Below are 14,244 nucleotides of genomic sequence, written 5' to 3' on the forward strand. Positions count from 1 at the left end.
GAACACCAGACATAGACCTTTTTGCAACAAGCGAAAACGCAAAATGCCAAAACTTTGCCTCCAGACACCCACACCCCCTGTCCTAGGGTAATGCTCTATGGATCAACTGGTCAGGAATATTTGCTTACGCTTTTCCCCCTCTCCCATTAATTTCATTTCTCGTCAACAAATTGCGTCACACCTCTCTCACCATGATACTCATAGCTCCCACGTGGGCACGACAACACTGGTACACAACACTCCTAGATCTGTCAGTAGTACCCCATTGCAAACTTCCAAACAGACCAGATCTGTTAACACAGAACAAGGGTTGAATCAAGCATCCCAATCCCAATGTTCTCAACTTAGCAATTTGGCTCCTGAAATCATAGAATTTGGATATTTACACCTTCCATTAGAATGTATGGAAGTCCTAAAACAAGCATGCAAACCTACAACTAGACAATGCTATGCTAACAAGTGGAAACGGTTTGTTTACTAGTGTCAGCCCAAAAATATAGACCCACTTAAAGCATCAATAGAGGATATTGTATGCTACCTGTTTCATTTACAAAAAGCAAATTTAGCTTTTTCCTCTATTAAAATTCATCTTACTGCTATATAAGCATACTTGCAAACCATACAACATACTTCTCTCTTCAGAGTCCCTGTCATAAAAGCTTTTATGGAAGGACTTAAGTGTATTATTCTACCAAGAACCCCACCAGTTCCTGCATGGAATCTCAATATTGTACTCACAAGATTAATGGGACCACCATTCAAGCCCATGCATTCATGTGATATTTAATTTCTCCCTTGGAAAGTTGCTTTCTTAGTAGCGATTACTTCATTAAGAAGAGTGAGTGAAATACAAGCATTCACTCTGGAGGAACCATTTTTCCAAGTACACAAACATAAAGTTGTACTTAGGACAAATCGAAAAGTAGTTTCTTCTTTTCACATTAACCAATCGGTAGAATTGCCAGTCTTCTTCCCACGGCTAGACTCAACTGCTAAAAGAGCTTTTCATACTCTTGACCTTAAAAAAGGTGTAATGTACTATGTTGATAGAACAAAAGAGTTTAGGAAAACTTAACAGGTTTTTGTAGCTTTCAAACAGCCACATAAAGGAAATCCTATCTCTAAACAAGGATTAACTAGATGGATTGTAAGATGTATTCACACATGTTACATTAAAGCTAAACGACAACTTTTAAGAACTAAAGCACACTCCACTAGGAAAAAAGGTGCTTCCATGGCATTTTTAGGAAACATACCAATGGCAGACATATGCAAGAGGAGGTGTCACTTGATCCCGTGACTCGAGAAAAGACTTCTTTGAATAAAAACAACTTGTAACACTCCAAGTCCAACACTAGATGGCAGAATATATGCACAGAATGTGAATCTGCAGCACTACATGCCACGAACAGATGTACACTGGGTAAGTGACTATATTATATTATATTATATATATATATATATACATTCAATAACTGCACAAACCGAACATTTTTCTTAGGAGCCTGTCACCGACCATGCCAATTTTGGGGTCCCAAATACCAAGGCTGCTCAGTCTTAATTCCACCTCATGTCTCTTTCTTCCACCACCCTGCCCTTCCTGTCTCTTTATCGGAGTATGGTAGGCTATTTTTCTTCCCTGCTTTTTGCCTTGTTAGGTCTCACCTCAAGACAGAATATTTGCTGTCTGGTGCGTGACATATTGTAATCCTACAGTGGGCTTCATTGCTTACAATTGATTAGCTTCGCTGTCACTCATTTGCCTGTTTATTATTTGGTGGCTAGTTTAGGCTTCCTTTCCTGTTCTAGCGCTTGTCCCTCCACCTGATTGTGGAATCCTTACTACTGTCCTTCCAGTGCTAGCTTCTTGAGTACTACTTATTTTTTCTTTTTAATTAGGCACTGCACAAGAGTGCATGCTTAGTTTCAAACCGCCCCCCCATGTCCTTTTCTTCCCATCCATCTTCAGCGGTCCATGTTCCTCTTTCTCCCTTTGGTTCATGTGCATTAGTCGCCAGCTCTGCTGCTTGCTCCCCTGTGCTCTACTTTGCTTTCTCTCATTTGCTTTCTACAACCCATACCCTCAGTGTGATTCTGCCTTTTCCACAGTGTTGGTTCCACTCCCTGTGTTGCTTGCTACCCCATTGCTTCCACCTCGTGTTGCTTCCTAAATCAGCTTTAAAAAAAAACAACACTTTAACAATTTTTTTCGGTCGAGCATAGCAGCGCTCAAGCGCTGCTCTTCAACCTGTTGTAATCTACTTTGTGGGCTTTAAACATGCCCATCACTTTTATTTGTTCTGGCAAAGGGCCAACCCCGTAGGGGGCATCAGGGGCTGGCGCATTAACCGCTGCCAGGGACCCGGAAATTATATTTCAAAGCTGCCCCAGTGGCAAAACGAACGAAGGACGGAGGACATCTGGTATTCCCCCTCAAGGGAGAGGTAGGAGCCCCTCTCCATTGAGGAACAAGAACAAAGAAAAGTACAAACCCCCCAATGGGAGGGGGAGACACCGCCCCACCCTCATTTTGGAGGGCAGACAAAAAGGATTCTGCTGCCATGCAGAAATCACTTTGTAGGCCACAAGGGACAGCGCACGGGATCGCGAAACCCACCCACACCGGAATAACAGCATTGTCGCAGGGCTGAGAGGACAAGCGGAGGGCGGTGGCGGTAAAAGGGGCACATTGGTTGGTAAAGAAGGCACACCAGTGGGCGGTGCGCTGGAGAAAGGCTACTTACCTTGGGATGCCTTACGGCAGGGTAAGGAGGCCGATGGGGAGTAAGCGGAACACGGCACTCGCGGCCCAGACCCGCTGGTTGGCAGGGCACAAAATGGACAGACAGGGTAGCGAGTTGAGCCTAACAGCACTAAGAGGCTGCCCCCCTCACGATCAGAAAAGAACCAACAAAAATGGATGACCCCAAAAACCAGCATGAAGGACGACCTCAACAAGAATAGGTGTCAGAATTATGACAAGCAAATGACAAGGACTGGATTGATTTATGGCAGAGATGATGTCATGCAGCAAAGTTATGATCCTGGAGAAATTATTTATGTATGGCATATCAACTGTGATTTATGACCTGTCTCCAAATTACGATTTACAATCATAACGAAAGCAATGTGTGGCACTCAAAATGATTTATGACAGTATGATAATTTATGGCCTTGTCATTGTGATTGATGGCTGAACCTAATGAGTAATGAGGTCAAAGATTGTCGCAAGAGTCTATGCTTGTAATAAAACTGCGGCCCAGTATTCCCACAAGAGATTGCAAACACACTTGTTTGTTGTGAATTTGTTTTTAAATGTTTATGGGGAATTTCATTAATTGGAGTGGGCCAAGTGCGGGGGTTACTGGGCCTGCCTTTCAAAATTCCCTTGATTTCGTGGATAAATGTCTTGCGTTTGCCCCTCATTGAGGTTCCTTTGTTAAACCTTGCAGACTGACCCCGTTACATGGATTATAGGATCGGCCCGGATACCTTAGTGTGGCGCACTTGTTTTTTTTTTTGTTTGCCTCGCTGCTTCACGCTGGGTGGCTGTATAGTTTTTTTCTCTTCCTGTCTTTTATCTCACTGCTTTGCTTTATCTGATCCTCCTAAAAGGCACCTTGCCGCCACTGATGCCACAGGAAGCACTTCACAGTACCACAACAGGTCTTTTGTCTGCAGGGCGCTCGGCGAGGGCATTGTGCGGACATACATATATATATATTTTTTAAGTTGGTCGGCGCATATAAATTACAAGGCATGATGGAGCGGGGGCGCTTGCTGTCCTTGCTCAGTGTAACTCCCATGGTAGGGTGGTGCCATGCTGGATGACTGATGGCATCCTGTGTCTGCAGTACCAGCCCCAGGGACCTCCTAGGGCAGACACGAGGCAGCTTCGCTTTTCAGACAGCAGATGTCATGAGCCTAATGCTGCCGGAAAGAGTGTTGCACAGAAACAGCTGCAGTGCAGACTTGAAGGCACAGCACTCGCTAAAGTAATGCAAGGCATTGTGTTGTATAGCGCATCGTGCCACCATTTAATCTGCTTCTTAGTGTTTACGATTGCAGCACACAAGGACAATGTGCTACATGGTTAAACACTTATAAAGTCCCAAAGGTGAGCCCTGTTGGCTATGCCAATGCTCGCAGAACCCCAAACTAAACCTGGCAGCTCCAGTCCAGTAAAAGCAGCGTATCTCTGCATAAACAAACGTGCAACTTTCTGTTGGCCACTTGTGAGACTTCGCCTAAGTGCTCAGTGCATGTCTGCTTCCACTGAAGTGCAGGCTGTATGGGGTGTGTAACCTTAGCTGGAGTGTAAAGCCAGGGGTGTTAGACATATGGATGCTTGCCTCTTTGTGGGTATGAAAGCAGATATGCAAATGAGGCTATCAAAAAAGTATACCTCACGTGTACTTGGTTCTTACACCATACTCGCATTTTTTGGGAATACCACATTTGAACCCACTGTAGAAACCAGATACACTCCGGTGCCAAACCTGGGACTGAACAGTTAATTCTATATAAATGCCCCAGCCTGAGTCTTCCCTCAGTCACAATCCGAGTTTCCTCTGATCCGCTTTCATTCACCAAAGTTATTCCCACGTGCAAACAAATAGCCATGACGATCTCTGTACCATTGAAGAATTGCTCTTTGAGCCCCATAGTCTTTCCTTTTGCAAAATGTCCGAACTAAATGCCCATGCAAGAATATCAAGAGCTGCATAATATTTGGGTCAGTTTTTACAGGCCTGCACCCCAGCGTCACAGGTTTAACAGCCCCAACAGCAAACACATCATTCACAATTTCATTCTCTCTCTCTCTCTCTCACTCACTCACACTCACTCTCTCTCTCTATCTCTCTCACACATATACACACACACTGACTGCTCTGCCATTCGTAGACATTTTTAGCCAAATTTAATTAATTTCAGAAAAAAAAAACATTAGGATTCTCATCACAGTTGTAATCAACATTCATCCTGAGTAAATCTGACGAGTGTTTGCAACATTTGCATTAATGACATGGAAAACTACTGCTTTGTGCATTAGAAGACACTGTGAAAACCAACCTTGCTTTGCAGTTCAAATACACACATGCACACAAACCTTGCTAACAAACAAGCTGATAGATTTAGACGTCTACAGTTTCAATATGAAATGAGCTGCCCAGCTGAATAATGCACTATTTGGATACATCACTCTACCGCTTTCAAGGACTTGTAATCACTTTAATGTCCTAGGTGTAATGTATTCCCAGTAGTAATTCCTCATTGCAAGTCCTCTGGACAGTGCTAGCTGCTTCTCTGCTCCCGTTGGTAACGCCTCCATTCCAAGTCTTCCAGGCAGTACTGCAGCTGCGTCTCTATGTCCAGTGGTAATTTCCCATTCTAAGTCCTCTAGACAGTGCTGCAGCTGCATCACTGTTCATAAATCTACTACAATCCAAACCAAAACAGATAGGTAAAAGATATTGTCATTTTTAACGCCAATAGCTCCAACTCTCACAAATGCCAGACCTATTGTATTGCAAATGCTTGTTCTTTGTAGTTATAAATTCAACTGTGATCAGTAAATAAAAGGGAAAAAAATGCAGCTGCATCATTTTGTAGACCTGTGCATGTGTTATGTGTACACTTACAAAACTACATGGGTGGCATGTCAAATGTTCTTTCTTTCTTTCTTTCTTGCTTCTTGCCCTCTTTCTTTCTTTATACTTTGCACAGCACGGGGATGCTGTACAGCATCTCTAAAACCCATTGGCAAAGCAAGTAGGTCCCACAGATTATTCTTATTGGCTTTGCCAATGCTTGTTTCTAGTAGAACTTCTAGACTTCTGGTGGTGTGAAGCATTCTCCTTTTGAGGGAGTTTTTTAACTTCTTTGGGCACCTTTCTCTGTCAGTTTTTAGGGTCGAGCCTGCGTTGCATGCGCTCATGCATGCGTATAGCAGCGAGGCGCTTTAGTTATTAGAAAAGGGCTCGGAGCCCTGTCGACGTCACGTCAGTGTATTTGATTGGTTCGTGGGCTTGCATAGTAAAATCTGCTTGCTTTCATTAGTGGAAGGCATGCACACGTCATGCCTTTTCCGGTGGTTAGCCCTCCTCGAGCGCAGCGACCAAGTACAGAAAACATGCAATGCTCGCTGTTTTCTGTCTGATCGTGGACTACTTTTTTCTCTATTTTCTAGCGCGATTTCGCTTGGCAGAAGTACAGCGCTTACACTGTTAATTTCACTTTTTTACGTACATAAAAACACTTTTGCCGATAGATGAAAAGTCGGGTTAGGAGTTTACAACATGATCAGCTCTAACATGAGCAAACGCGAGACCCGTTGCATTGCAAATGCTTGTTAATACAGTTGGGTTGCATGTTAAGTGTGTCCTCGTTCCTAGTGCAGTTACAGTGGCGCTTACAGAATTGGCCATATGGGAGGTTGTCACGCAAGCTTCTAGCGTGGAAACAGTCTTACCTGGGTGTACTCTTCTTTTGGCTGTTTCTTTTAAATAAGCATTTGCAAAGGGTGTTCGTTCTTTCCTTTAGACAGATATCCAGCAAGGTTAGTACTCTATGATTCTGTGTCATGTTGAACTTGAAAATTGATTATTAAGACATTCAAAGACTTGAGTTGAATGCTGCACCTTTACCAGTCCATATACAAAAGATGTTATCAATATATCTTATCCATGAAGATATATTATCTGGGAATGGATTATTGGTATAACTGAATGTCTCTTCAAACCATGTCATGTATAAAAATGATGCCTCAGGTGCAGAAGAACATCCCACAGTTGTCTCTTTTACTTGCAGAAAGAGTTGTTTATTGAAGACAAAAACGTATTTTATATTGCAGTTCTTGCAAGGGACAGAAAGTTCACACAATGTGGTCTTTCTCAATCCTAAAAATATAGTACTGTGCCCCCTAATGCTTTGTTTTGTGCTGTATCTGTGTATAATGAAATCACATCTAGTGTTACTAGCCATTGCATGGTACTTTCGATGGGTAATCCTTTAACTTAATAAAGTCTGTAGTATCTTGGACATATGATCGAAAAGATGGAATAAAAGAATGGGTGAATATATCCATTTATTCAGAAATTAGTTTAATGAGCGGATTGCAGCTATACACTGTTCATTTCCCTAGTCCGTTTTTGAGAGATTTGTGCATCTTAGGCAGGGTCATTGTAATTATTTCATTTTTTGGTTTGCAGCATTTTCCGTAGAATTATGGATTTGTTGCATTTGTCTCAAAATCCATTATGTTCTACATAATCTGTAGGCATTATCAAAAAATGTTTCTACCTCAGACGGATCCAGAGTTACTAAAAACATAGCAGCATGTGTTTCTGTGCAGTGTGAGGCCCTTCGCAAAGGTTGACTGGTCACCTTTCTTTCGCTTGTTTCTGCATGTGGGTGTCAAAGTGGTACTGATTAGGGGAAACATTTGTCCAGGAAGTGTTAACATGTAAAAAAGCCAAAACAATGAGGTAATACTAACACAAAATTTGCCACATTACCCCTCATAATTTGCATTTTTTTGCTGCATAATTTAGTTCTCCCCTACACAATAATGTGGTACTCGCCTGCCACAATTCTAGTGACGCTGATCGTAGGCAATAGATGAAGTACAGGGATACACAGGGGAAGTTGTGTTTCAGTAACTGAGTTGTTTTGGACTGATCCACCCTCGCCAATTTCTTCTTGTAGTATCTTGCATAGATTTACTTTAATCTCTGTAGTTGTCATACCAGTCAGTTTTCGATATTTCGATAATACTTTGGGTCTTCTCTCAAATAGTTGCCCTAGTCTTGGATTACTATGGCACCTCCCTTACTTGTTGGTTTTATTACCATTGTGTTTTTTATTTTTTAGTTCTGTCTTACCTTTTGGTTGGGAGTGGGAAAGTTTTGGTTTGTAAAAGTGTTTCATTCTAACTGGTTAATAGCAGAAAGAAGAGTTCAACAGTAAAGACCTTACCATGCATTTCTGTTGTTGTGGATTTTTCTTCAGAAGTCTTGATTGACGTTTTTTCTGCTGTGATGGCCTCTTTATTGTCAAATTCCAGGACACTGATTATAACAAATCAATCATTCAGTCACTCCTGTTCTTCGCACTCCTCTTTGAGAAGGGTATTATCTCAATCTTAAAACGAAGAGTGTTTATGATTTGGCCTGAATCATGGTCATAATTTCAATAAGGATAGAGTAATAAAGCATATACATTTATCTTATAAATCCAATAAAAACCTTTATCAGAAATAAATGATTGGCATTAGACTGTAATGCTCAAATCAGTCCCTAGAGGACACCACAATGAAAATAGCATTTGTAAAAAAAACATGGTCATGGTACCATATAGTTAGCCCCTGCAGGGCATAACCACATGAAAAGAAAGTGACTAGAGGTATTGGAATGTAACAATATATTTAGCCCCTAGTGAGCGTAGTGCATTACACATTTTGAGGGCTACAAGGCCTACTGCAGTACTATTCCAGACAAGACCCTTGAATCACAAACTACTCTCAGCTGTAAAAACAAAAGTTCCAGCCATGAGAGAGGTTAAAAAGACACTGAATGGAGGGAGGGGTTATCATTTTGCGGTCACCACTAGTCTAGTGTAGGGACCCAGAGATGATCTAGAGAGAGCAGGTTGTGGATGCCTTGCAAAGCATTATGGGACAATCGAGTGCAGCAAATATTATAGAATTTTGACTGTAATGCTCAGAACAACCCCTAGAGGACATCACAATAAAAATATCATTTGTAAGAAAAATGGTCATGTGACCGTATAAACAGAACCTAGAGGGTATAACCATATGAAAATAAAATGGCACAAAGTAATGTAGTGAAACCATATATTTAGCTCCTAGCGGGCATAGTGCCTTACATATTTTCAGGCCTACTGCAATATTAAAGCCCTTAGAACACCAAGTTGTAAAACAAAAAGGTCCAGCCATAAGAGAGCTTGGAAAGAGACTAAATGGTGGGATTATATATATATTTTTTTGTCCCCATTAACCTAGTGTGGGGACCCAGGGATAACCTAACCTGAAAGAGTGTGTCATGCTGAACATTTTGGTGGTGTTCCCATTGTCCTAGGACCACCACAGGCTGAGTTATGGGCAAAAATGCTTTGAAAAAGAATGCTTGCGTAGCATTATGGGGTGACGTTTCCCAAGTGCAGTGAATATTGTAGTATCTGCTCTCCTGTTGTGCTGGGAGAGCCACATTGTGGATTTCCTTGCTTTTAAGTAAAGCATTTATCAATTATGTGTTTTTGGGAAAGCTATGGCGTGTGAAGGGGAGAACCAAAAGAAATGACTTAGGTAACTGCGAACAATGTGACCAGTGCTCCTATACCACTAATGGAGTTTGTGCTGTTGGCGCTGTGAGGGCCATGGCTGTTATGGAGCACGAAAGGGAGGAGATAAAAAAACAAGCATTTGCAATGCACTAGGGTCTCGCATTTTCCAGAGTTACAGCTATTAGCAGTGGTAAACTCCCAACCGGATTTTTACTTCCAAATTGAACAACAAAAACAGTGGTGGGTCGAATTGTGACCCACTACGATTCAGTATTTTGTGAATCAATCTTTTAATATATAGGTTGGCTTGCAAAATACCAAATGCATTTGGTAGAAATTCGTGCACAAATTACGTCCTCTTCTACCAAATCCATTATAGTACATTCCAAACAAAAATCACAAATTAATACTTGTCTCAATTTTCGATTTCTTGTTCAGAATATTAGTACTCAAGGCTCTTGATAACTTTCCTTGTTAGCCTGCTACATATCAGTCTGTGATGGGTGACTGGGAGGGGATGAGGTATAGTCAGGTGGACCAACTGCTCTTACTAACTTATCATCTCCTTTTTATTTCAGAAGTGCTCGTTAATCAACAATCATGGGGGAATATGGTGAGAAGGAGACCTGTGGCACCATCTGCCTGAAGTACCTACTCTTCACATTCAACTTTTTCTTCTGGGTAAGGCTCATAATCACCTACACCTGACCCCTCTCTTTTGTAACCATGTGTATATGTCCTTTAGGCCACACCAAGTCCTGTGTGCAATATTGCCTTGATTTTCATTCACAGGAAATCCTTTTTTTTTTTACAGAGGGAGCTTGACTACCCACTCTGAACCTTGGCTACTGTGATTTTAGGAATGCTTCTAATCACCGTTGACACCATCAGAGTGCTCAGTGCATACAGACTTTCTTCTAGCCTGTATGATCTACGTTTTATACTCTGAGGTTTCTTGATGATGTCTTCTCTACAACTCGAGGACTCACTTCATATTTTTTCAGGCTCCCTCGCCTTCTATTTGACTGTGAGCAAGTGACTCCACTGAGTGATCTGGCTGGTCGGTAATGCCTCGACCACAACAGGTTTTCTGCAGCCAGCCACACTGAAATGCTTTGTGTTGCAAAAGAGATGTGACTTATTCCTTTGTTCTCACGAGATACCTGCACATGTGTGTTGCATGCAAGCTATTTTTCTTCCCTTCTCTTGTAAACAAAAATGGTATATCCTATCCCAGTTCAAACCATCTGTATATCCACCCCTAGACATTTAGAGCAATACTCATTGATAATGGAAATAATCGGGAAATATAGAATACCGTTTTACTCTGAAATTAGATACAGGTACCTGAAATTTGGGATTATATGCACTATATTCCAAAACGAACTTGAGGCTAAGCATTGCCACCTCAACTGTAATGTTCTCTGCAGAGATAACCCTAAAATATACAAACCCCGTACCAGATGGGACAGCCAGTTACAAGATGTATTTTCCACAAGCCTAAATTATGAACCCCATCCTGCTTGGAAAACTTCCTAAACCCATTCCACATGCAACACTTAGTCAGGGCCTAGGCTTCTCATCAGACTCCCAAGCATACTGCAAGCTTTGAATGTGCCTAGGAGTGAGACATTGGATGACTGACATGTTGAAGGGGTAGACTACACATAATTCAAGAGCGCAGGTGTGTAATCAGAGTGTGACCTGCAGTATGTCCATTTACAGGCATCGTCCTAACTAGGTGATGTTTTTCATATTACTTACACCATTTTAATGCAAGTACATGTTTAGAATATGTACCATCATAATTTCTCGATTGGTACCTTGCCTCCTGCCATCCTGGGTAATGTGAAAGTAGGTACATTTGAACTAAGTCAGGAAATAAAAAAAATTAAAAAACTATGAAGATATGTAGTAATTCTGGGGTGCCTGCCCAAACCATGTTTGCAAGACCATGAAGGAATAACTGTGTGACCATTCTGTAGAAACCGCACTTAGTCCTGGCACACAGAGCTTGTAGTAGGCTTTAAAATATGGGAAACGGGTAACGAGAAAATGCCAAGACCCCTCTTTGATGATGTTGCCATTGTGGAGATTTCACATACAGCTGATTGAGTTAAATAAAAAACATCTGTTTAAGAACTTCAAACATGCCTAAATGTTCATAGTACATTTATCAGCAACCCATTTGTGAAGTAACGTGAATGGCGTATTGTATTGTATTGTAATAGTATTTATATAGCGCTTACTACCCCTGACGAGGCGTCAAAGCGCTTTTTGGCGAGTAGCACGATACTCCGGAACCCAAAAGGAATTAGTGGTGGATTAGTATAGGGAAATATGAGTACAGTTTTAGTATCATTAAGAGTTAATTTGAGCTGCGGATATGTGAGTTTGTTAGTTGGATTGACTGGAGTAATGAAGGTGTGGAGGATGGAAGAATCCAGAAGTGTTAATTGGGAGTTTATGGTAATAGGATCTAGGCTTGGGATGAGTGAAGGAGTGATGGAGGAGGGAAGAGTCTGTGGAAAGGGTTAGGGAGATCATAGTAGCAGGGTGAGATAAATGAGGGAGAATTTAGTAGGGTTGTTTGGGAGATCATGGTAGTAAAGTGAGGTTTTGGGTGATTTTGATGTGGAAGAGGATGGAAAAGTTTAGGCAGGGTTATTTAGGAGATGAAAGTAGTAGAATGGATTTGGGATGAGTCAGAGTGGGAATGGAGGATAGATTGATAGAGACATGATATATGGTGATGGGTAGGCAAAGTGTGATATAAAATGAGAGCAGGGATTCATAAGTATCTAATATAACAACTTATCTAGGAGTTATGCAATGACCTAAGAACATGTTAAGCATAGAATAACATATATATATAGATATATAGATATATATATATATATATACACACATACACACATATGCACACATATATGTACATACTTATACGTATTTAAACCATGAGTAAATATACATTAGGTAAACAGGTTTAAAGAGTATGTGTGTAGTTTGTTGTTATGACATAGTAGCGATACATATTTTCTAAAGAACTATATATAACTAGAATATACATATAAATAGATAAAATATATTTATCAACATAGGCATATGCAGTTTATAGCTGTTTGAATATGGTGGTTATGAAGGAAAGAGCCAAAGAGAAGATAGTTATCTGCAGCTCTTATAGTTGGGGGTAATGAATTCCATAATTTGGCTGCTTGAACGGAGAAGGATGTACCACCTATAGTCTTTTTCTGCACTATTGCTGCATTATCAGTCCATCAGACAACTTTGATAGGGTTTCAGCAACAAATTTTGGGCCTCATTTAGAGTTTGGTGGAGGAGAAGCTCTGTCACAGGTTTGTGGTGCTCCAACCCTGTCATCTATCAATTCCCCTGCACCATTTTGAACCAGGGGAACTACAGGGTTTCCATGATGCGCTTAAGTTAGCTCTGCCATCTTATGGTGCACAGAACCTACACTGAATAGGAGCACAGAGTTTTCGCATGACAACCATTGAACGTGCTAAATTATGAGACGGTTGACTTCGACCCCTAAAATACTTAAAAAGGGACCACTCTAAGGTGAACGCACTGAAGGAATCCAAGGCAGGAATCCAAGGACCAGCTCTCCAACGGATGAAGTTTTTCCTGTCCAGAAGATCTCAGCTCGTCAGGATGCCGTTTTTGACCTCTGAACCCAAAGACGACATCTGTGGAGTTCCATGAGGGTCATCCCTCAGCCCCACCCTCTTCATTATCTACCTCGAACTCCTGGCGAAGATAGTCTGCTCCAACAGACTCAGCATCATCTTGTATTCTGATGACACACAACTCATCCTGCTCAGACAACACCAAAAACAACTTAAAATGCTTCATGACCGAAGTCGCCACCTATATCCGCACCAACTACCTGAAACCTAATGCCAATAAAACGGAAGTCCTGATTTTGAGACCCAACAACTTCCCTTGGGACACCACCTGGTGGCCCACCAAATTGGGACCCACCCTGACTCCCACCACCTGACCTCATAACTTAGGCATCATCTTGGATGTAAACTCTCAATGAGACCCCAAATTAACACCACCACATCCACCTGCTTTAACATCCTCAGAATTCTTTTTAAATGGCACCCCCTGCACACCAGGCCCTGATCACAAACAGGTTAGAATACAGCAACGCCTTCTGCTATGGAATGCCCACGCCGCACACAAGCTTCAAACCATCCAAAATGCTGCTGCAAGACTTGCTCTCAACCTACCTTACCGCAGACATCACGCCTCACCTAAGGGAACTCCACGCGCTCCCCATCCAGAAACGCTGCCACTTCAAGATACTACCCCTCCCCAGCAAAGCGCTACATCAGAATGGACTCGCCTACCTTAACCACCGTCTGCACTTCCACCAGCCAACAAGCAATCTCCAACAGACTTTGCTGTCACTCGCACACATTCCTTGCATTCACAGAAGGAGGGCAGGAGGATGTTTATTCTCCTACCTGGCAACTAAGACTTGGAATGCCCTCCCCCAGGACAGTGCACCCACCACAATCGCAACATTCTGCAAGAAACTGAAGACTTGGCTCTTGGTCTGATTTTCATTACTCCCAAGCACCTACTTAGTGCCTAGAGACCCTCGCGGGCTATTAGCTCATGCTTTACAAATTATTTGACATTTACTTTGGTTGAAGAAGAGGCATCCCTGTTTCCCCCCCAATCCATTGCTTAAGCCCTGTTTAATGGGCAAGCTGATTAAATGCATTACCCAGTTCCAAAGATTTCATGCACACCCCCACTGCCAGAGTTCTCAAGTTGTCTCTTTCCAGCTCTTTCTAGCTGTATTTCAATTTTTATTTTTCCATCCTAAATGCAGTATGGCAGGATACTTCTGAGTCTGCTTAATTTAATCCAGAGGTTAACAGAACGTGGACTGTGGCGTTCGTT

At 41.9% G+C, this 14,244-nt stretch overlaps 1 protein-coding gene across 3 annotated transcripts in view; it reads left to right on the top strand.

Moving 5' to 3' along the window:
- CD151 (CD151 molecule (Raph blood group)) overlaps positions 1-14,244 on the top strand; it is a 186,055-nt gene that overhangs the window by 91,911 nt on the left and 79,900 nt on the right. For all 3 annotated transcript variants that reach the window (XM_069223114.1, XM_069223116.1, XM_069223115.1), the window contains one exon: positions 9,882-9,984. In XM_069223114.1, coding sequence (XP_069079215.1) covers positions 9,904-9,984 — 81 coding nt within the window. In that variant the 5' untranslated portion in view covers positions 9,882-9,903. The remainder of the gene's footprint in view (positions 1-9,881; positions 9,985-14,244) is intronic.

Source organism: Pleurodeles waltl, chromosome 3_1 (genome assembly GCF_031143425.1).
Source record: "Pleurodeles waltl isolate 20211129_DDA chromosome 3_1, aPleWal1.hap1.20221129, whole genome shotgun sequence".
NCBI lineage: Eukaryota > Metazoa > Chordata > Amphibia > Caudata > Salamandridae > Pleurodeles > Pleurodeles waltl.